The sequence below is a fragment of the Pangasianodon hypophthalmus genome, chromosome 11 (genome assembly GCF_027358585.1).
Source record: "Pangasianodon hypophthalmus isolate fPanHyp1 chromosome 11, fPanHyp1.pri, whole genome shotgun sequence".
Classification (NCBI taxonomy): domain Eukaryota; kingdom Metazoa; phylum Chordata; class Actinopteri; order Siluriformes; family Pangasiidae; genus Pangasianodon; species Pangasianodon hypophthalmus.
This window is the reverse complement of record NC_069720.1, coordinates 5,489,501-5,514,316: the sequence shown is the minus strand read 5'-3', so window position 1 is coordinate 5,514,316 and position 24,816 is coordinate 5,489,501. Positions and strand designations below refer to the sequence as shown.

General features: G+C 42.2%; 1 protein-coding gene across 1 annotated transcript; it reads left to right on the top strand.

Moving 5' to 3' along the window:
• The first annotated feature begins 4,631 nt into the window (after nt 1-4,631).
• dpep1 (dipeptidase 1) lies at nt 4,632-24,334 on the top strand. The gene is made up of 10 exons (XM_026930552.3): nt 4,632-4,854; nt 5,011-5,137; nt 6,712-6,844; nt 7,749-7,899; nt 8,186-8,255; nt 16,423-16,599; nt 16,846-16,930; nt 17,011-17,086; nt 20,392-20,527; nt 22,973-24,334. Exons 1-10 carry the CDS (start codon nt 4,739-4,741, stop codon nt 23,156-23,158), a joined length of 1,257 nt encoding a protein of 418 aa, XP_026786353.2. The 5' UTR covers nt 4,632-4,738; the 3' UTR covers nt 23,159-24,334.
• Nucleotides 24,335-24,816: the final 482 nt, after the last annotated feature.

Sequence of the window (24,816 nt, the reverse complement as noted above, 5' to 3'; positions counted from 1 at the left end):
GGACCAATGCCCAAGTTCCAGTAAAAGTCAAAAAAGAAAACCGCTCAAGACAAGACTCATGTCCTAAAGCCCTAATTTTCACCCTTTCCACTTTTGGGTGTAACCAGACTTTAAAATGCTAGAAATTTACTTGTGCTTGAGATATGTGCAAAAAAAAGAAATATATTTCTGCTTAGGAAAAGTAGAAAATGTCAAAATTTCACTACATGAATGCTTCAAGGCACTAATATATATATAATAAGAAATAATGTGATGATATAGAATATATTATAGATAATATATATGTAAATGTATAGAGATTAACCTACTGACTCCCAATGACTGCATTTCATGTAAAGCAGATGTCTTGATTTTGATTTTGGGTCAAATATACAAGAATCTATTCCTTTACTAAGGGCCACTGTACATGTTTTTGCAAAGGTCAACTAGCTCATTATGGTGAGTGCTTTGGAAGTGTCTAGAGAGAAGGAATACCTTCTTACATCTGATCATTATCATCATTTTACCTTCCTCACACTAAAGAGGAGCTTATTTAGAAATACTAACTGCATTTTTTTTGTGTTGAAGGAGACTAAAATAAAAAAAAACAATTTTCAACATATGGTTATAGTGAAGTAGTAAAAATATTGATGAGGTGAAAAATAAGAGAAGACCAGAAACAAACTTTGAGATAGACATGACTTGTTTTTCTTCACCACTACCATTACCAGTGTTTACTCCATGACCCACTCTGTACTCTGATACTAAAAAGAGAACTACATAATGTAAAGCACATTGTTAACTTCAGTCTTATTTACACAGTGAGGTTAAACACTTGCTTTCTCTCCCTCATTTTCTGTCAGAGTGCATTCACTTATAGCTGTTATCATAGAAGACAGGTGTGACAAGATACATGGACAATGTAAAGAAAATAAAACCTGCAATTATATTCCTTCAGATAGCAAATTGACCAAATGATGAACAGACCATCTTGGCCTGTAGCATAACAGAATAAACATGGCTTTACAGTTTCATCATCCACACCAAACATTTAGATGCAACTAGACGTGCAATGAGAAATAGGCACCTACAAACGGAAAACATGTTGTGTCGACTTGCGTAGACCCAGAGAGAGATTAGTCCTTATTATTCATCATGAGTGCTGTTTAAACATTGTGCTTACTTGTGATGACAAGCCAAATGTTGCACGGAAAACAAACAATTTAAATGGTTTGATGGTTATTCAGGCCTTTTTTGATTGAGGGAAAAGACTAAGAATAAATAGACTGATTAAAGTAGATAAATAAAGTGCTCTATTTCTGATACTGGTTGATGATTGCACTACAGATGCAAAACATGAGAACTAAGTCATTTTTTCACATTTTGTTATGTTTCAGCCTCATGCTAAATACTTTAAATAATTTATTTTTTCACATTAGTCTACACTCCAAGGACAATGCTAAAACCAGATATGATAACTTTTCAAATTTATATAAAAAACCCCTGAAATATCACATATTGACATAAGTATTCAGACCCTTTGCACACTTTGATACTTGAAATTTAGCTCAGGTACATCCTATTTCTCTGGACCATCTTTAAGATGTTTCTAAACTTTGATCGGAGCTCAGCTGTGACAAATTCAGTTGATTGAACATGATTTGGAAAGGCACACACCTGTCTATGTAAGGTCTAACAGTTGAAAATGCATATCAGAGCAAAAACCAAGCCATGAAGTTAAAGGAACTGCCTGCAGAGCTTAGAGACAGGACTGTGTCAAGGCATAGATCTGGGGAAGGCTACAAAAAAATTACTGCTGCATTGAAGGTTCCCAAGAGCACAGTGGCCTCCATAATTCTTAAATGGGAGAAGTTTGGAACAACGAGGACTCTTCCTAGAGCTGGCCGCCTGGCCAAACTGAGCAATCGAGGGAGAAGGGCCTTGGTAAGAGAGGTGACCAAGAACCCGATGGTCACTCTGGTTGAGCTCCAGAGAACATGTGTGGAGATGGGAGAAACTTGCAGAAGGTCAACCATCACTGCAATACTAATAATTAAATTTCTATGACATTTACTGTCTTAGAAAATGAATCATCATCTTAGGACCAGTTGGAATTGAGAATTCATTTGTGTTGTCACTTATTCATTTTTTTTCTTGAAAAAATGGAAGTCCGTTTTGTTCCCCAAACTATATACATCATTACAGCGTCAGGCGGTGTAGAAACTGAGAACACCAGTAATAACAGTAATAACCATATCTTCCTCATTTTTCAATACGAACAGAAAAATTGAGGAAATCATGGTTTCCAGTGCACAAGCATATCTAATGAGTAGTCATGTATTTTATAGAGCTGTTAATTTTTGTGGCAAAAAAAAACCCTGCTAGTAACAAACTTGGTTAGCATCCAGATTAACTAGAGAATATTATTAGAACATTAAATAAGCATTCAACAAGTTCTAAGAGGACAACTAACATTCCAGATACATGGATTAAACTGTAATTAATACATGGATTAGTGTAATTGTAATTGTTAATATGGTGAAGTTTTCTGTGAGGAAATGTTTGTTTTTCATTTTTGGAAGAGGTAAATCTGTAATTTTATGTTTTGAGACACAGGAAAGTCTTGATAAGCTGTCCTTTTTTTGTCTTATTAACTTCAAGAGAAAAAAAAGAGAGGGTGATGAGAAAATAACTGCTTAAAGCTGTTATAACGTACCGTAAGTGAAAAACTATTTTGTTTCACACACACAACTTTCAGTGTAACTCTAAATGGAAAAAAGTATGATGTGTCATTGTAATTGTTGGAAAATTTCACTGCTATGACAGGAATTTAGGATGTGGTGTTTTAGGGAAATAATCAACTTTAGGGTGGTAACAGACCCTCTACTTGTCATCAGGCCACACCCTGTCATTGATTCTTTTCCCATAAAAGCATGCCCCCAATAGCATACTTGTTATCGCTTACTTGCTGTAAGCTTGGCCATCACCACGAGTTTATTGCAGTACTTGTGTTAGCTGTAAGGTTACTCTACTGTAGGTTGCTACATGGTTGAAAGATATAAATGAATTGATGAAGAAATGGATGAAGAAACCATAGCAATTTTTTCCCAATTTACCACGGTCAAGGTTCGCTCTGTAACAAACTTTTATTATGTCTCAGTTATGTAACGTAATGGTTATATAAGGTTAATTTGTTCCAGGAAATTTAAACATTGTGGGCCTCACCTTTCATCTGGCATAATCAATTTATTATGTCATGTAATATGTCCTGCCATCATTTGTTTATACGATCTATACAACACATATAAAGTTGTACTGTTATAAAATGTGTATAAAATAATATGTCCGCTGTTCTATAGGGATGACAATAACCATGGGAGCAAAAATCTTCAACATACAATGTGCAAACCAAATAGTGTTTTGGTGTCCAAGGATGACTCATAGCTTAATGACCACAGGCTTCATGCTGGCATCAGTTGCTAGATTGATTGTACAGGAAATGCTCTGCACACTGGCTTGCACAATTTTGGTGGCTGGAGGAACATATTAACATTTTCATCTCAAGCTGTATGATGCAGAGAGATAATAACACTCTGCCCCTACTTGATTTTTATTTTTAGTGTGTTTTTTCCTTTTTGGTTAATTGTAATGTAATGTGATGGAAATGTAGCCGAGGGCTGCAGCGTTACTGCCTCACAGCTCCAGGGTCCCTGATCTGATCTTGAGCTCAGGTTACTGTCTGTGCAGAGTTCTACCCATGTACATAAGGTTTCTACCCATGACCATCCTCCTACCTCCCAACTGTGAATGTGTCCCATGATGTCCCATCCAGGGTGTGATCCAGGCTTGTGCCTTGTGGCATGGCATATTATCATGCTGGAAGCAGTCATTATAAGATGGGTAAATTCTGGCCTGTGAACTGTTGACACTAGGCAGGTTTGGACCATGAGCCTGTGCCCACTGTAAATTCAGATTCCTGTTGTTGGCTGACAAAAATAGAACATGATGTGGTCCTCTGCTGTTGAAGCCCATCTGCCACAAAGTTTGATGTGTTGTGCTTTCTGAGATGCTTTTCTGCTCATCATGATTGTGAAGAGTGCTTATAAAGGAGTTAACATAGCCTTCCTGTTAGGTTGGACCAGTCTGGCCAGTCAGAATGAGATAGCAAGAATGTTAATGCTTAATTATTACCATTATTAATGGCTTTTCATATATGACTCGGATGATATATACATTTCATTATTTCCTGGATAACAAAAAACATAGTGCACCCATAGAACAAATATGTCACACTGAGATATTTTTGTCCTCTGAGTTTAACTTGATTGAGGCATTTTATAAAGCAAATATATATGTATAACGCAATAATCACAGAGTCTGAAGCTTATTTCTAGTACCTAGAGTTTAATGTTATTTTACATAACATTATAAAGCATTGTGTATCAAACCCCATGGATGTGCACAATGTATTGATATGAACTCTGCCCCAGGACACAATAATTTCTATTGCATTTACCACCCTTTTATTATTTTGTACAAAAGATAATTGCTTGTTTATGAGGCAATTTGACAAACATCTCACTATAAATTTATGACTGCCATAGGCAAAATTCACTTTACATATTAACCCAAAGACAATCAAAAGGCTTTAAAATACAACTCTGATATTTTCCGCATGTCCATAGTCTGTCTGTCCCAGACACACGCAGAGAGATTGGGAAAGCTGTGGTAAAGCAGGACACAGGAGTAGTTGGACGACATGAGGTGTATCTGGGATGTATGTTTAGTCCTCTTGGCCTTTACGTTTTCCTCCAGAGCAGACATATACAAGGAGCGAGCACTGGGGCTGATGTCCGAGGCGCCACTGATAGATGGGTAAGAAAAGTTCGCCACCACTTCTTCTCACCTTTAGCAGATATTAATATACACACAGGATTCACAAAATCAGATAGTCCAAAGTCAAAAAAGATGATGCGTTTATGTTTATGGATACCACAGTACAATCCAAATATATATTCTGACATCACACAGACACAATGATTTACCATGGCAACTGAGGAGCCGGTTTAACAATCAGCTAAACAACGTGGACCTGTTCACACTCAATTCCACGCACACCAACATCCCCAAAATCAAAGACGGCCGCTTAGCAGCACAGGTATGTGAATATTCATGTACAAACATGGTAAAAGTACTCCAGTTGTTACTCAAATAAAAGTGCCACTACTTCTCTAAATGAATACCAAATGCTCTGGTGAAACTTGAAATACAGCTTGAAATCCCCTAAGTTAACGTCAGAAATATAAACTTTTAAGCTTACTTAGTGTGAAAATAAATGTACAAAAAAAGATTCACGAAAGAAAAAGACTTGCCCGTTTCACCAAGGACGAACCAAGGAACATAGGAAAACATTAGCTAAGGCCAGGGGTGGAAAGTAACAAACTACAAGTACTCAAGTTATAGTAATTGGTTCCCTGTAACAGTACTGTTTTGAGTACAGTTAAATCAGAGGGCTTTTTTATAATTAAAATATTCAACTTTGCTACATTTGTTAATCGCCATTATTATTTATTTTATATAATTCAATTTTGAGACGCAGTCAAAATAAAGCCTGATGAAAGTCTACCCTTTGAAAGAGTGGAGACTTGAGCATTGCTGGCCCAAATATCTTCAGGTATCTTCTGTTTTAAATGCTTCAAAGGTAACAGGTTGGTAATTATCTACACGGAGAAATTGGCATTTCATAGTTCAATATCCAACCTGCAGAAACACATGCAGGTAAGCCATTAGCTAGCTGAGTTAGCCATTAACCAGCTAGATCTTCTGATGTTTTACAGTATGGAAGCTTAAACCTAAGATGTCGGTTAAATGTTTAGTTGTGTTAAATAAAATTAAATGCTCCTACAGCCTATCGGTGACACTCAGGATAATGTGTAAGGAGAATTTTTGCTAGAAATCTAACTATGTAGCTAGAAACGTATGAATTTACATGATCGAGCTACCTAGCTGGCTAACAAAGCTAGCAAGCTACTGAAACCTCAACAGCATTTGGCTAGCCAGTTAAATTTACCTTTCTTTATATACTGTTAATGCAGGTGGTGTTCACTTCATCATAGCTCATATGGTTAATTGTTCAGAGACACATTTCTCAGAATATAGAACATTTTCAGATTAGTCGTGTCAATTGTAGACACATTAAAAAAAGTAATTACTCAAATATTTTTTCACCAGACGAGTTATGTACTTTTACTTGAAGACTACTTTTACTTTTATTGACATGAATTCTTAACTAACATAGCAGTACTTTTATACAAGCTGGTATATTTTGTATGCTTTCCACCACTGGCTAAGACTAACTAACAACAGATTTATTCATTGTCTCTCACTTGTTAGCTAGCAGGATGCTAACCGATGATACAAACTAGCTGAATGCTAACAGAATCTGATAGATTACAGATGGTCATTAGGTTTCATTCTTAGGACTCATTAGTTATCTGATGCTAAAGAATCACCTTATGACTTTACAAATATAGAATTGTGGAGATGTAGTAAGTAGAAAAAAGAGGAGTTTTCTTTTGAAAAGTAGTAAAGACAAAATTATGTGGTGAAAGAAAAAATCAAGTACAGAAAAAAACCATAAGTGCAGTAATTGTACTGTCCTGTTGTACTTCTAAGCCCTGCATGTATACTTGTGCAAACATATACACATATGTGTCTGTTCTTGTTCTGCAGTTCTGGGCTGCGTATGTCCCATGTACCACTCAGTATAAAGATGCAGTTAGACACACTCTGGAGCAGATTGATGTTATTCACAGAATGTGCAACAAATATCCCGAAGAGTTCATGTTTGCAGCAAGCAGTCAAGGTAGTGTAACATTCCCCTCCCGAACACTGACTCATTGTTTCTGTATTTTATCAGAACTTTAAGTTTAAGTTTGCTTCACCTGAGGCAAAACTGGTAGCTCTCGTAATGGGTTTAATCTATGCTAAATAAGGAATAAAACACTTCACTGTGTGCTGTTATAGGAAAATATTCAATGACATGAAGCAGTGTTACTGATACCACTTGGAAGTTGATTATTTTCCAATAACCGCCCATCTCCAAGAGTGTTTTATTCCTCTTATACCATAGCAATTTGTCAGGATTTCTTTATTAATTAAAGAATGACATGCCATACTTTTTTTTTAATCCATTTATAGTTATATTTAATGTTGTGGAAGTTACACAAGAACAGTTCCTGTTCTTATCTCTTGTGTTATAGCTGCGGTAAATAGTCATTCACTCACCAGCCTCTTCTTTTTCTCTTTCTTGAAGTTTATAAGCCAAAAAAGGCAGGTTGTCATGTTACCAAGAAACTGGACAGCACAAAGTCCTTAGCAGGAAAGTCTTCAGGCCAACTGACCGTTGCAAAGCTCTGACACTGGAAACTTCTTCCATAAATGTTAAATAAAAGTCTCCTTACAAGAAACGTCACCATATTCATAATTATACATTTTTCTTTTTTAACGTTTTATGTGGAACATCTACCATACAAGTCTCTGCAAATGACCTGTTACTATAGAAATGATAATACTGAAATGAGCACATTAATATAAACCTATTATTTAGGTTACAGCCAGAACTATTGTCAGAGCTGCTGTTATAGAAAATTAATCAACACTTTCTCATTTGAGAATTCAACAGCACTGTGGTAAAATGACAAACAAAATCTAAGTGGAACTTCGTAACACCGGCCTTTAATATTACAATCTTTGTCTTCCAATTCCAGACATACTGGATGCCTTTGCCAACAAGAAGACAGCGAGCCTGATCGGAGTGGAAGGAGGTCACTCTATAGATAGTAGTATGGGGACATTGCGCACTATGTATCAGCTGGGAGTCCGTTATCTGACTCTCACCCACAGCTGTAACACACCCTGGTGAGTGGGTGGACCTCAGATTTAAAAATTTGTTTTCTCTAAACTATAAACATATTGTGTTAATAATCAAGATTTTATCAATCATAGTATCCTGGGATTTAAATTGACTTCCACTTACGATTAAGAGAAACACCCGTTTAAACATATGCATTAACAGGAAGATCCCTGTAATGGTTAACAGGAACAAGTTTTCCCTGAAACAGAACCACATTGTTGCATGAGTAACAGTTACATATGTGATGATGAGAAAAGCATTGCTCTCAAGAAAAGATGTTTAATCTTCCAGGGTGGATAACTGGCTGGTGGATACAGGCTCAGATCCCATAGAGAACAATGGCCTGAGTGACTTTGGCAAGGTTAGCACATCACCTGATTTTCTGTTGAACCAGTTGTTGATCAGTGCGTGGGCTTGCTCCTTATCTGCATAAGTGTGAGGTTAAAGTGCTGGAAAATACAACCCTTCAGCATGTAATTCAGTAACACTGCAGTTTTTATGACTTCATTATTTGTTGAGGAGCAACACTTCTTTCTATGATTTCAGAGTATGGCTATAACACTTATCATTAGTTTTAATGGTGTTACATATTTTATATGTTAGACTTTAATGGACAAATGTACATTAAAAAATATATATATATTAAGCTATGTTCCAAATCATGCTTCAAGATCATCTAATGCTCTTATTTTCCTTGCATTAAACATTTATAAAAATATCAAACAACTTTTGGTTAAAAGATCTCAACAAGTTCCCTCTACTAGTGAATTTTTTTTTTTTTTAATTTTCTAGTTACCCTTTTTATTTCTTTATACCTTTTTTTTTAGTTTACTTGATTTTGATTTGATTTTGTTTTTAATTGCAGCATTTAATTTTTTAAAACATTATTATTTTATTATTTAACTACAATTTTTCACATTGACATTTTGCTAGCACTTTTTTTTACCTTTTTGCTGTTTTTTTTTTTTTACTATTTTCAATTGCAGCATTACGTTTTTTTAATTGTAAAATTAAAAATACACTTTATTATTTAGCTATAATTTTTTCCACTTCCGTTTTATAGAATTTTATTTTTATCTTTTGTATTGAATTTTTCCATTGTTTTTAAAGGCAATAGTTTATTCTACTTGCATTTAACTAGCAATTGTTTTACTTTGTTATTTTATTTTACCATTGTTTTTAGTGCAGCCTTTAAAATTGTTATAAAATTTTATTATTAAGTTATAGGTTTTTTTTCTACTCAGGTTGTAATGAAACATCTTCCGATGCTAAGCTAGGGCACATCATCAGTGATGTTTCCTGAGGTCCTCGGGTGTTTCGGGTCTTTGGAACATCAGACACCCTCTCTCAGGTAACCCAGCTGAGGTTGGTCAGGCCTCAGATAGTGCCCTAGCAGCATTCTTCTTCACGGATTCGCTCTCTTAATCCAGAGCCACTCTGCAGCCTCTGTGCTGTTATAGATGGCCCTCCTCCTCCTCATGCCTGTGAGGCCGAGTGCAATGTAAGCCCTACAGAGGGACTGTCCTGCAAAGCCTCTGCACCCTACCTCCACAGGTAAACATTTGCCTTCCAGCCTTGTCTGTAGCAGTCACTGATGAGGCCCTCATATTTTCTCTTCCATTCAGTGGCCTCCTCCATATGGTCTTCCCATGGGATGGTAAGCTCCAGCATAACAACCTTCTTTGTTGCCTCTGACACCAGAATGATGTCAGCTCTAAGAATGGTCTTAACGACATGCTGAGGAAACGTCTCCAGGTTACGTATGTAACCATGGTTCCCCGAGGGAACGAAACGCTGCGTCACGAAACGCTATGGGAACGCCCCCGCGTGACCGCGCTCTGAATCACGTGTCTAATCCGTCCAATGGATGGGCGAGACGTCACGGGCGGGGTGACGTAGCGACCCGGAAGCATAAAAGCCCGAGCGGCGAGCCCCGCGTTAGCTTACTGGAAAATGAAGCAAGCGCCGCAGGGACGCCGGAAGTGTGGCACCGAGACGCAGCGTCTCGTTCCCTCGGGGAACCATGGTTACATACGTAACCTGGAGACGTTCCCCTTCAGGAACTCGAGCTGCGTCACGAAACGCTATGGGAACGAGTATACCCACGCCGCCAGACTTACAAGTCCCTGCCTCCAGGAGGAGGCAAGCCTAAGGCACAAGGACAGAGGAGCTGGGAGTGGCCCGGGTATCTAGGTCATAAAACCTAGCAAAGGTCAGGGGCGTGGACCATCCCGCCGCGTTGCAGATGTCCTGTAAGGACACACCTGCCAGAAAGGCCTTAGAGGCCGCCACCGCTCGGGTAGAGTGAGCCTTGACCCCCAGGGGACTGGGGAGACCAGAGGACTCGAAAGCCAGAGAAATGGATTCTACAATCCACCGGCTGAGGGTCTGCTTAGAAGCAGGAAAACCCCTCTTAGGGGGACCAAAGCAAACAAGCAACTGGTCCGCCTTTCTCCACAGGGCAGTTCTGTGGACGTACGCGTCCAGTGCTCGCACTGGACACGTACAATTGAGCTTCCGATGGTCGGGCTCCCTAAAGGGAGGAGGACAGAAAGCCTGCAGCATGACCGGCCGTGGTGCCGAGGAGGGGACTTTCGGTACGTACCCCGCTCGGGGGTACAAGAATGCTTTGGCCAAACCAGGCGCAAAGTCTAAATAGGAAGGGGCCACCGAGAGGGCCTGAAGATCCCCCACTCTCCTAAGAGAGGAAATTGCCAAGAGAAAGGCAGTTTTCAACGTCAGAAGACGGTCCGAAATCTCCTCTATGGGCTCGAAGGGGGGTTTGCAGAGAGCCTCTAAAACTACGGCCAGGTCCCACGAGGGGACCCGAGATCGAGCTGGAGGTCTGATCCTCAGCGCACCGTGGAGGAAACGTGTCACCCAGGGGTGCCTGCCCACTGACTGGCCATCGAGAGGGGCGTGGCAGGCCGCAATAGCCGCCACGTACACCTTCAGGGTGGAGTGGGTCAGTCCCGCGGAGAGGCGGGCCTGCAAGAACTCCAGCACTGTACCAACTGGGCAGTGAACAGGGTCAAGCCGGCGGTCTCCGCACCAGGAAGTGAAAAGTTTCCACTTCAGGGCGTACAGTTTCCTCGTAGAGGGAGCTCTGGACTGGAGGATGGTCTCCACAACCTCGGTTGAGAGACCGGAAGCGCGGAGTTGTGCCCCCTCAGAGGCCACACCCACAGCTTCCACAGCTCCGGGCGGGGGTGAAGATGGCCCCCCACCTGTGAGAGGAGATCCCTCCTGATCGGAATCTCCCATGGGGAGCCGTCTAGGAGGGAAATCAGGTCCGAGAACCATACTCGGCCCGGCCAGAACGGGGCTACTAACAGTAGACGAATTCCGTCCCGGCGCACTCTCTCCAGAACTCCCGGGAGCAGAGCGACGGCTGTACCATGGCATCCAGTCCAAGAGGAGCTGGATGAATCAGAGAGAACCAAAGGGGACAGTGCGACGTCTCCTGCGTCGCAAACAGATCCACCTGGGCTCTGCCGAACATACGCCATATGAGCTCCACCACCTCGGGGTGGAGTCTCCATTCCCCGGGCACCGGCCCCTGCCTCGACAGGGCGTCCGCTCCCACGTTGAGATGACCAGGGATGTAGGCCGCTCTCAATGAGAGGAGGTTCCCTTGGGACCACACAAGGATCTGGAGCGCCAGCCTGTAAAGGGGGCGCGAACGCAGACCTCCCTGGCGGTTGATGTAAGAGACCACCGTCGTGTTGTCGGTGCGCACCAACACGTGGCGGCCTCTTAGGTCTGGGAGAAAGTGTTTCAGAGCTAGAAACACGGCCAGCATCTCCAGGCGGTTGATGTGCCAAGTGAGATGGCGGCCGCTCCACAGACCACGGGCAGGACGGCCACTCATGACCGCTCCCCATCCGGTGAGGGACGCATCCGTCGCTAGCACTACGCGGCGACCAGGAGTTCCCAGGACCGGGCCCTGAGACAAGAACCCAGGTTCTCTCCACACAGCTAAGGCACGGCGGCATCGTCGCGTGACCTTGATCATGCGGAGCGGGTTTCCTCTGTTTCGGAAAAACCCCCTGGTCTTGAGCCACCACTGTAGGGGTCTCATGTGCAGCAGGCCAAACGGTATCACGTTGGACGCAGCTGCCAATAGGCCCAGCAGTCTCTGAAACTGCTTTACAGTGAGTGACCGGCCTACTTTCACTCTCGCGACCGCTGTGAGGACCGACTCGATCCGAGCAGAAGACAAACGTGCCTGCATCGTGGTCGAATCCCACACGACGCCTAGATAAGCGGTTCTCTGAGCTGGAGAAAGCACGCTTTTCTCGGCGTTTAGTCTTAACCCCAGTTCCTTCATATGGGCGAGAACGGCATCTCGATGCCGAGCCGCCATCTGCTCTGAATGAGCTAAAATCAACCAGTCGTCGATATAGTTCAGTATGCGGATGCCCTGTAGTCGCATAGGAGCCAGGGCAGCATCCACGCACTTCGTGAAGGTGCGGGGTGAGAGTGCTAGGCCGAAGGGAAGAACCCGATACTGGTAAGCTTCGCCCCCGAAAGCGAACCTCAGGAACTTCCTGTGCGGGGGAAGGATGGAGATGTGGAAATACGCATCTTTTAGGTCGATCGTGACGAACCAGTCCTCGGACCTGATCTGAGACACGACCTGAGTGACCGTAAGCATCCTGAACTTCAGTCGAGCGACTGAGAGGTTCAATTGCCGCAAGTCCAAAATGGGACGCAGCCCTCCCCCCTTCTTGGGAACAATGAAGTACCGGCTGTAGAACCCTGACTCCCTGTCGTGAGGAGGGACCACCTCGATGGCCTCCTTCCTCAGGAGAGTACGTACTTCCTGCTCCAATACCAGAGCCTGCTCGGGACCCACCACAGTGGGAAGAACCCCAGAAAAATGAGGTGGAGGCGAGCCGAACTGAATTCGGTAGCCTCTTTCTACAGTACGCAGGACCCAATGAGACACATTCGGCAGAAGTTTCCACGCTGCCAGAAAGCTCACTAAGGGAATCAGTCTCTCGAGACTGACCTCTGGTGTAATAGAAGCGGTTAGCTGGGTGCCCTGAGGCGGCGAACCGACATGGGGGAAATGAGCTAACCGCTGCGAAGGCCTCAGGAGAGGCCGCGAGCCTCCCAGACCCGCTACGTTGCCGGGCGAGAACTGGGAGAGGCGCTCGCTGGAGACCGCTGCGCCCTGAAGCACCATAGGTGGCAGGGTTGGCAGATCGACCTCCTGAGGGCACTGGGGGGACCCGGGCACCGTAAGATGAGGTGTACGCCGCGTCGCCCCAGAGGGGCCCGCCCTCGGAAGCCCTGGGCCAAAACCATCAGGGCTTCTTAGCCGCGGCCCTTCTGGACATGAGGACGGTCCTCAGATCCGCCTTAGTGCCCGAAGGGCCGGGCCCAGAGCGTCGTCGCGACTCCTGCTCCCGCCTCGGGGGAGCACGGGAGGCGACGCTCTGCTTTTGGGCCTCCCTGTAGGAGGGGGCCGTACACGGAGGGGGCTGCCCCCGCCCGGCAGCCCCACGAGCTAGAGAGCGACGGGGGAGGAACCGCTGGAACGCCGCCGCCTGAGCACGGGCCTGCTGGTATCTCTCGACGACGGAGTCTATCGCGTCGCCAAACAGGCCCGAGGGAGTAAGCGGGGCGTCCATGAGCACGACCCTGTCCTTCTCTTTCATATCGGACAGGGTCAGCCAGAGATGCCTCTCCGCTGCCACCAGGACTGCCATAGACCGACCGATAGCACGGGCGGTCTCCTTGGTGGCGCGGAGGGACAGATCAGCGGCCCGCCTGAGCTCAGCTACCTGCTCAGACATACTCTCCCCCTGCTCATCCAGCTCTGTAAGCAGGTCAGCCTGGTACGCCTGTAACACCGCCATGGTGTGCAGACACGCACCGGCCTGACCTGCTGCCGTGTACGCCTTGCCTACCAGCGCTGAGGTGGTCCGCAGCGGCTTGGTAGGCAACGCCGGAGCCTTCAGGGACGATGCAGCAGCAGGGGACAGATAGCTGGCTAGCGTCTGTTCAACCCTGGGCATCGCCCTGTAGCCGGAGTAGTCCAGCCCCGCCACATTAGCGTAATGGGAAGACGTGGGGCTGAACAACCGGGCCGAAAATGGCCTATTCCAGGACCTCGACACCTCAGTGTGGAGGTCCGGAAAAAAGGGCAGGCTCCGGGGCGGAGGTGGCGGCCTACTGCACAAAAAACGCTCCTCCAGTCTAGAGCCCTGAGGCTCAGGCCGTGACTCAGCGGGCCAGTCAATGCTAAGCTTAGCGACTGCCCGTGCAACCACCTCGAGCAGCTCCCCGTATTGAGGAGACTGCGGCTCAGGGTCGACGCTCTCCACATCGACCTCCTCGGAGGACGATAGGTGGAGCGCCGAGTCCGCTCCCCGGGGGGAAGAAACCGCAGAGCGTGCTTCCGAGCCCAGGGAGGGGACAGAGGACCTGGAGGGTGAGGAAGGAGAAAGGGACGGGCCCATCTCCATTCCCTCCGCCAGGTCCATCTGCGAGCCCCACGAGCGCAACCGCCTCTCTGCCTCGGCAGAAGCGGGGCCGGCACCGCGAGGCACGCTAGTGAGGGCTCCCTCCTCAAAGAGAGCCCAGCGGGAGCGGAGAGTGCGCAGCGGTAAACGCTCGCAATGTGGGCAGCCGGCTCCCTCGAGAGCCGACTGAACATGCTCCGCTCCCAAACAGGCAACGCACAGACTGTGTGTATCCCCGCCCGTAATAAATCGCGGACAGGGAGGAACACACGGCCTGAAGCGCTGCCCGCTCTCGCCCTTAGTCTTAACCTTGGCTTTAGGCATGCCAACGATAAAACACCAAAAGACAAAAATAGACAGACAATAAACACAGAGCGCTTGCTGAAAACAGGAAGCTGACGCTTGGGCTTTTATGCTTCCGGGTCGCTACGTCACCCCGCCCGTGACGTCTCGCCCATCCATTGGACGGATTAGACACGTGATTCAGAGCGCGGTCACGCGGGGGCGTTCCCATAGCGTTTCGTGACGCAGCTCGAGTTCCTCAAGGGGGAACCCTAACCCAAGGGGAACCTGAGTTACCTGCCCAAGTCCACTGTCAGCTGCCGTATTGAGAAGTGCTGTATTGAGAAGCCCTGCTGTTGCTTTAGGTTTTGTTCTTGGTTTCTCTCCAGCTCTAATGAAGCTGATGGTTTGCGTCAAGGGTTTTGACCTCTGGCATTTGATGATGGCACTACTGATGATCTCTGCAATGGTCTTGAGCACTTGGTCATGCTGCCAGCGGTATTGGCCGTCCCCCAAAGCCTTTGGACAGCAGCTCAGGACATGCCCAGGGGTTCCCTTTCTCTGGCAAAGGATGCAGGTGGATGTATCAGCCAGGTCCCAGCAGTGCAGGTTGGACTGGCGGGGAAGGACATCATAAACCACCTGGACCAGAAACCTGTTGCAGTGTGGCTCTGACCACCACAGATCTGTCCACAAGATCTTCCTCTCCATGCCTTGCTCCCATCTTGTCCAAGCACCTTGGTGTCTCATTCCCACTGCTCTACTGGACCACTCCTCCTCAAAAACTGCTCTCACCTCATTCTGGACTAGTTGCCTCCGCTCCTTTCCCCGAGCCATATCATAACGGGGGGTTGCAACGGTTCCTAACCCAGCCCTTCCTCTGGCCATTGCTCCCATCAGGACTCCTGGCCATTGCTCCCATCAGGACTCCAGGCCTCCGCTCTGCATTTCCTGTTGGTCTTAACTGCTACCCCTGCCCCGGAGACTTTCCGGTCGCTTGATCCTCTCTCTCCTCTCTCCCCTGTTACCTCCGACATCCTATCTGCATCCTTGTTAAACATCTGCCACTCAGTTGATTTGCAGGCTTGAGGCCACCTGATCCTTCTCATCTCTGACTGAAGGGACTGTATGCACCCCATGGAGCCTCTGGGCCCAGCTCCTACTCTGTCTAACCAGGTGCTCAGCCTGTGCATTGTGGTGCCTGCAATCGCTCCCTTCAATTCATCTGGTGGATCTTTAGGTCTCTCTCATTCTTGCAAATCTTACCACACAAACATTCTATACTTATCGTCATTTGTCCATTGCCATTATTCATTAACCTTACATGTATATCTCACATTTTATTACCACTTTGTTTTTACCTTTTCTATTTAATTTTGCCATTGCTTTTAGCAGCAATAAAAACATTCTATTTTATTATTCAGCCACATTTTTCTGCTCTAATTTTTGCTAGCAATTTATATTTTACTGTCTTATTTTATTTCATCATTGTTGTTCAATGATTCACTAAAATCAGTTTTCGTATTTTAGTATTTATTATTTTACTAGAGATTTTTTTCTACTTACATTTTACTAGCGTTATATATATATATTTTTTTTAACTTTCGTACCTTATTTTGTATTGTATTTTTATGTATTCTCCTTTTTTATTTTTTGACTCCATTCCACCTCTGATTCCTCTTTGATAGATGCGTTATATCTGGAGGGTTTGATATACTGCCATTATTATGACTCTCCCAGGTGAAGCAACACTTTTTGAAACTCTTTTCACAGCGGCTGATTCATGAAATGAACCGCATGGGCATGCTGGTGGACCTGGCTCACGTGTCAGAACAGGTGATGAACCAAGTGCTGGAGATCTCCCAAGCCCCCATCATCTTCAGCCACTCTTCTGCCTACAGCGTCTGTCCTCACAAGAGAAATGTTCCAGATTACATCCTCCAGAAAGTGGTGAGAGACTTTAAGCTTGTGACATAGATTTTATTAGCATGCATGTGATCACTTCATCTGACACAGCAAAAGTAATAGAATTCATCCACGTTCCCAGCAAAGAGTAAGATGGTTGTTGTTGTTGTAGTTGTAGTGACTAACAACCACTAACAACCCAGTTAGTTGTAACTTTTTGCAATTACAGCATGTTGGAATTTACAGGAACCAGTCATTGTGGTGTCACTGAAACTTATGTAATTGTTGCAGAAAAACAAAAACGGGATTGTTATGGTGAATTTCTATAATGACTACGTCACATGTAGCCAAAAGGCAAACCTCTCAGACGTGGCAGGTGAGTCAGACACATAATGAGGAACTAACATATTTAACTTCCAGACGTTTAACACCACTTCCTCTCTCTTTCCATGCAAGATCACTTTGACCACATCAAGAAAGTGGGTGGTTCCAGTATAGTTGGTTTTGGTGGTGATTATGATGGTGTGCCCAGGTAAGCATGAGTCAGGAGAGTTTCCTTAATGTCCTAATCTGAGCCGTGGCCTGTATTTAGATGAGCTATAAAAAGAAACCATGTGATATTCTGTCACTAAAGAGGAGCTGATTGTGGCAAAAAGCAGGGCCAGACAAAGACCTTTAGAGGGACAGGTGAAACTCTGTATCTATACATGTGTTCTTTTCTTGTAATGATGACATTGACAATGACTCGAAGCCTCGTGTAGGGATTGCTTCGAGATTTGGTCCAATTTTGGCAGGCTGTTTGGTGTAGTCTATACTCTCACCACAAGCAAGAAACACTGTCACTCTCCGGTCGAAGTACACTATTCATGTGTAGATTTTAATCTTACAAATTTGATTACATGAATGACTTATTAGGTGTAACTAATAGCATTATAAGCTCTATCAACATACAAAATGATAGCTCTGCATATTATTTAAACTACATGTCTAGGTTAATATTCTGTTTCAAAATTTTTTTATTTGACTTGGCGTTGATTTCTTTTGGCATCTACTGGTCCAAATTTTACTATGCATGCAGTTCTGTCATCTAAAATATCTAGTACAAAGGAGGGTGGTACAGTACTTCGCGTTGCCGCCTCACAACTCACAGGGTCTTCAATTCATTCTTGAGCTCGGGTTACTGTATGTGTGGAATTTCACATGTTCTATGTTCTCCTTGTGTCCATGTGGGTTTCTTCCTGCCTCTACGGTTTCCTCCCACCTCCCAAAAATATGCCTGTAGGTGGATTATTTACTCTAAATTGCCTCTAGGTGTGAGTGTATGTGTGCATGGTACCCTGTGATGGACTGCAGTCCCATTCACCTCGTGCCCAGCATTACCAGGATGGGCTCTGGATCCACCATGACCCTAACTGGGAAAAAGCAGTTACTCACGAAGGATTTAATGGCACACCGGCCTAATGTTTTTTGACCACTAGAGGTCTCTAGTGGTTCATTGACAAGTGAACCATTTTTCAACCCAACTGCAGTTGAACTATATTTCCCAGAATCCTCTGCAAAACAATGACCTATAAGACTTATTACATGATCTGTCACATGACCTGTTATCTAGCTTTCATGCCCCAGATTTCAACTCACACACCTGTTCCCAAACAGTGATTAACTACTAATACACACCACAAAGTGAACAAATGTTACCAAGCTTTCACTATTGAGTATGGTCTATTCTGGTTGTGGCCCTGTTTGTTAATTTGTCATTGTAATGGTGAGATAATGCTTCATGAAGAACTATGCACTGGACCAGTAAATGCCAAAAAGAAATAAAGTTTAATGGCTAATGTAAGCCATATCAAGTAATGGAATTCTTTAAAGTGTATTAGTGTTTCATTGAAGCTTATACATAAAGTTTAAGTATTATGTGTGCAAAGATATCTTAATGAATGTTGATAGTGCTTATAATGCCATTATTTGCACTTAATATGTCACTGATGTGGGATGTGGGACTAAGGAAAAGCATTTCACTACATTACATAACATGTATAAAGAACCTTGAACCTTCTTTCACTGTGCAGTGAACAGGGCTTTGAGATTGAGTATGCTTGTATATGGTCAGAGTATAGATTAGATTACACAATCCACTAAATTCAGACCCAGTTCTAAATTCAGTAAAGCAGCAATCATTAAACAAGACTTTGAGTCATCATTGAAGATGTTATTACAGGGAAACAACACAAGTATCAAAAAACATTGCTTAACCTGAAAGTACACTACCTTCTTGAATTGAAGCTCTGGTGTCCAGCATAACATCACGACCTTTTGGATTTGCCCACTTTGCCTTATCAAGCAATAAACCTGCACTTGCATTCAATCCCCTGTTTGTACCTGACACAATAAACTCACTACAACCACATTTGCAGCTTGGCTGTATATCTTTCTCAAGTGCAAATATAAATTCAGGGTCGTAGGTCATGTCTGCATGATGCATAGTGAATAATAGCAGCCAGGGCATTATTTATACTTAAATTATCATGAATTAAAAGTCTTCATATTGCCATGTAAGCCTTCTTTAAAAAAAAAAAAAAAAAAAAAAAAAAAAACAGGTCTGTATGTTTGTAACTGTCTGTATGTAACTGTGAAAAACAATTGTTTCCAGCTAACCCTCTTGATACTCTGAGCAAAACACCAGCTTTTATGTGCATAATTTAGCCAGGGGAAAGCCACGAAATCTCTGAAGATTATATCTGCAACACTAGAGCTTTTAATGAATTGGTGACCGGATTCTTGAGCTAGACAAGAATAGACTCTCTGTCTCAGACTTCATTACTTGTTCTTCCTTGTTGAGGTCTTGACCGAAAAATAATACTTCATTTTGTGATTAATACACACACTGACAGCAACATCAAGTCATCTTGTTTTTCGTGTTATTGTTAATGAAACAGTCAGGCAGATAAGAAATGATGTAAGAATACCTCATACATTAAATAATTTACAACAATTGTATTGTGCGCTGGGACTTGAAAGCATTAGGTTAGAGATACACCACACAGACACACACACACACACACACACACACACACGCACAGAGTTCTTGACTTGTTAGGCTTGAAATATTAAAAATTGTGTGATAAGTACCATTCCACCACACTGCTGTTGAATTCTTCGAATTTTCTGTAACAGCAGCCCTGACAGTAATGCCGGCTGTAATTCAAATCACAGTTTTATATTAAGGTGCTCATTCTAATCTTTTTCTGTAGCTCATTCAGAGAAACTCATATGGCAGAGACTTCACATAATCAGAGCCAAATAATGAATGGATCTACAAATTGTGCTGTTATTTAACAAAGAAAAATGTTTGTAAGATTTTTTATTTAATATTTATGGAAGGAGTCTCCAGTGACAGTGTAACAGTGAGTAAGTTTTCTGATACAGGTAAACAGACAACTTCAGGCTTTTTTGGTTTCTGAGTAATATGACAAGCTGAGGGGGCAAAAAAAGAAAGGCTGGTGCGGGTATGACTGTTTATAGCTGCTTTAATGTAAGTGACAACAGGAACTTACTTCCACACCATTAACTGTAACTATAAACAGATAAAAAGTATGATGTGTCATAGGAGGAATAAAACCCTTCAGGATTTGTTGTTATATGAAAAAGATGGCATCACACCACCCCAGTGTTGATTTTTTTCTACAACAGCATGCCCTGTCATGATGTATTCCTTAATTATATATAGGATCCATAATTCTTAAATTTTTAAGAATTACTTTAATTACTTTTAAACAAAACAGACACACTGGCTCACACACACACACACGTAAAATTACACATGTTTTTGTGCAGGGTACCAACTGGTCTGGAGGATGTTTCCAAGTATCCTGACCTGGTAGCAGAACTGTTGAGACGTGGCTGGACAGATGATGAGGTCAAAGATGCTCTGGGAAGGAACCTTATTAGAGTGTTTAAAGCTGTTGAAGATGTAAGAATAGAGCACACACACACACACACACACACACACACACTTATTATCCTGCATCAACACATTGTTGTTTTCCCTTCATTGGCTTCACATAGCTGCCTGCATTGGATTTAAATCACTGACGATTGCTTACAAACCTAAAGACCTACCTACCTGAAATTAATGATCAAACACCACTCTGTGCCACGAGCCATAGATGCTATAAATGTAAATATTGTTGTTATTATTATTACATCACGTACGAGAGTTAGAGTTTTTATATCAGTCAGTTAGCTTTGAAAGCAGGACAGACACAGTCAATTATACAATGCAATGTTGAAATGTAGCAACACTCTGGAGTCTAGACAATAGTCTAGACATTAATCTCCTGTGTCTTGGACAAGCCACAAACAAAGACAAATGTTTCGTCACATAGCACGTTGCAGTTCATCTGTTTCGGATGTCTCTACACTTTACTGGAGTATAACACTATGTATGCCCTTCATGGCAATAACAAACCTACATAAACATTTATAAAAATCAATTTCCAATAGGCTTCAGCTGTTGTAGAGAGTTTTGATGAAATTTGATGAAATTTGATGTCATGTTGAGTCAGATGAGAGATTTTGGTGACATAAGGTTGCATTAGTACACTTTCCATGTTGATTTCCATTGTTGATGAGTGATTTTGTATCTTATTGTACTCAGAATAGATACATGTGTAGTCTATAGTCTAAAATATAGCACTAAAGTCCAGAGGAAAAGAACCCTAGTGTACTGCACTTCCTCCCAAGTGTTAAAACACTCAGTGATGCTACGAGACAGAAGTCACACATGTGTAAGTGTTAAGACTGTCAGCAATTCTGCTCTGCTCTTGTGGGGTGTTGCACACAGGAAGAGCACTAACACCAACATCATCAACACATACAATGTAGATCAGGGTGCCGGAACTCTATTTTCAGATGTTTATGTATTTATAAGTTTATTTTTTTGTACCTTTTAATCTGACTCTACAGTAATATGTTATATAATTCTCTGTGTTGTACATGCTTAATCACATAAGAATATACAGATTGAGTTTTTATGTAGCTGATAGTGAACTTCTTGACTGATCATTTTTTAATAAAATTGTCACTGACATGGTAACAAAATGTCCCAAAGCCCAAAACGTTTTAACCTTTAGCACAGTTGTCAGAATGTGGACTCATGATAAAGTGGCATTTTATACAAAATATTGTAAACTCTTTTAATGTTGAAGAAAAAATTGGGCCAGGCTGGAGTCAAATTATACTGTTTTAGCAATTATACTGTCTTAGCAAATATCTTGGGCCACCAAAAACTCTCCACTGTAAAAGTCATTTTGTTTTACAATGGTGAGATTTTGGTGGCCCAAGATGTTTAAGCTCCTTAAATGGTTCTGGTTTATATTGGCTCATATAGAAAAGGGCATCCTTTTTAGATTGAATTAGATTGAAAAGCTGTTTTAAAGAAAAAAAAAAAGATGAACCAGTGCCATCAGAAAGTGGAATTAGAAGCAGTGAATAAGAAACCAATAATCAATAATCACAATGTTCTGCATTTTTGTCTGGAGCTCTAGTTACAGAATCTGGTGATTATGGTTGAAATACCCCATGCAAAAAAATCACACAAATTTGATTTCAAATTTGATCACATTTCTTTTTCACATGTGACTGATATGTGAGTACAGGTGAAAAATGTGTGGAAATGTGTTTCAACCTGTTATGCGCTGAACTTGCACACGTGAACTCTAACATGTGAAAGTGAAAAACAAAACCTAAATGTGCTAAATGTGAAAAATACCTGTGAAGATGAATGAATCATGTTTATTTAAAAAAAAATCACGTGAAAATAAATGAATCATGTGGAAAAATCTCATGTAAAAAATCAATAATGTAAAAATAAAATGACACGTTTTTAAAAAAATCACGTGAAAATAAACAAATCATGTGAAAATTGTTTGTGAAGGTAAATGAATCATGAAAAAAAATAACATGAAAGTAAATGAATCATGTGAAACAATCACACGTGAAAAGAAATAAATTGTCGAAGAATTGATCTATTGAAAACAAATCACATGTGAATATAAAATCAATCATGTGAAATGAATCATGTGAAAAAATCATGTGAAAAATGAATCATATGTAAACAATTATATGTGAATATAAAACGAATTGTAGAAAAAAATCGTACTTGAAAATAAATGAATCATACGTAAAAAGAAAAACAAATAAAAATGAAAATAAAATGAATCATGTTTAAAAATAATGAAAATCCACTGCATGTGAAAGTGTGTAAAACATAACATGCGAAGTGTCTAAAACCCACACGTGTTCATTTCATATCTAATAATTCACGTGAGGTTGTTAAGACTTTTCTGTAAAGAGTAGAAGCCAGGAGGAGCCAGCCACAATCCCAAACCTACTGACTCACTGTTTGTAATTACAGGTACGAGACAGCCTGAACAGCACGGCTCCTGACGACGTCCCCATCCCTCTGGAGCAAGTCCAGAACCAATGCAGGACAGATTATGGCTATCCAGTCCAGACCAATGCTGCAGCCATGCCATCTCACAGCTTATTGTTTTTATTATTAACACTGAACTTATACTCACTGATTGCCAAGTTTATGTAATGGTACACCTACAGCATTCATATAAGTCCAGCTGTACAAAACTGAACACTATAAGAGTTAATTTACCAATATTTAATATGCAGAACCCCTTTCTGGTCAATTAAATGTGCAATAGTAATTTTTTTTAAAAAATATTTCTTACTAGTACAAATAATGTGGAAAATATGTGGAAACCTGTGAACCACCTGTCAAGGTATTCTCACACATACAGCAATTTTACCACTGCAAGTTGCCAATTGCTGCACTATGAAGTTGCCAGTAGGCATTCCTACGACTGGTTGAATTAGCTTAGTTTAGCTTAAGGCCTTAGCTCATTTAAAGCCGGATCACATGCGCTCTACTGTCTTCACTCCAATTGGTAGATGCTGCACCAAGACGCTCCAAGTTTGCATAAAGTTAAACTTTTCTCAGCTTTGTTGCGTTGCTGGACATGCCCAAACCTAGTCGCCAAAGGTCGCTGTTGCTCATGTCCCTGGAAGTCGCCAGCTCTCACGGAAAATGAATGGTCTCCGGTGGCTTTGTTGTAGTGAGTTGCTGTATGTGTGAATACCCTTTAAGTCTTTATAGATGCACCCATTCATTCCACACCCATCTAAGTCTATTCAGAAACGAACACATGTTCGTGTTATGCTCCAGTTCGTGCCAAGCCTAGCCAGATTTTTTTACTGTGAGTAATAAAACACACTGTGCTTAAAAAAAAAATGGCAAGAAACATAGTAAAACTAGAACAATCATTGGTCGTGTTTTTCCAAGTTGGAGAAATGTAGTCCTGGTGATAGGGATGAAGTTGGATGCGTAATTAGTGCCGTTCCTCCTAGACATGTATGCAATCTATATAAAGCACTAAATCATTTAAATGGCTGTCTTTACAATGAATGCACAATTATTAGGCAAAGTCACTATTATGATTTGATCATTATTTCTATGCATATTATCCAACTATTAACCATATAAACCTGAATGCTAACTGGGTATAATTATTTTCAGGTGGTTTAATTGTTTAATGAGGGAGGCTGTGGCGTAAATTGATTAACACCCTATATAATATATGCAGCACACTGCAGATTGCAAAACTATTGAGGCGTGACCACGGGACAATCATAATGCATTTCATTGGCTATGTACTTGTACTCTGCACAATGACAATAAATTTGAATCTAATCTAATCTAAGATAATCTATTAAGGTGTGCATAATTATTAAGCAGCTTCTCTACCCCAGGAAAATGGGACAAAAAGAGATTTAACTGAGACTGAAGAGTCAAGATTCACACTGCAGACTGCCAAACTATTGAGGCGTGACCATCATATGCTTTGTTATGAATACTCAACAGGGTCGCAAAAAACGTGTGGAGAAGAATAGGTGCAAGTTGACTGCAAAAGACTTAAGAAGAGTAAAATGTGAGGTTACCAGGAAGCAGTTAGCCACGGTCCAGTGCCACTGAATAAGCCTCACAAGCTGAAGCGTCATGATTAGGCCAAGAAATACCTGAAGAATGATGTCTCAAAGGTTTCATGGACAGATGAAATGACAGTGACTCTAGATGGACCAGATGGGTGGGCCCGTGGATGGATTACTAATGAGCACAGAGTAGCAGTTTGAGCAAGGCATCAGCAAGGTGGAGATGGGGTACTCATTTAGGATGAGCTAGTTGGACCT

Excerpts from the sequence above, each read along its gene's own strand:
- dpep1 (XM_026930552.3), top strand. The coding sequence starts at position 4,739 with ATGAGGTGTATCTGGGATGTATGTTTAGTCCTCTTGGCCTTTACGTTT. Across the intron at positions 7,900-8,185 it reads CACAGCTGTAACACACCCTG|GGTGGATAACTGGCTGGTGG; the intron begins GTGAGTGGGTGG and ends TTAATCTTCCAG. Across the intron at positions 16,600-16,845 it reads ATTACATCCTCCAGAAAGTG|AAAAACAAAAACGGGATTGT; the intron begins GTGAGAGACTTT and ends TAATTGTTGCAG.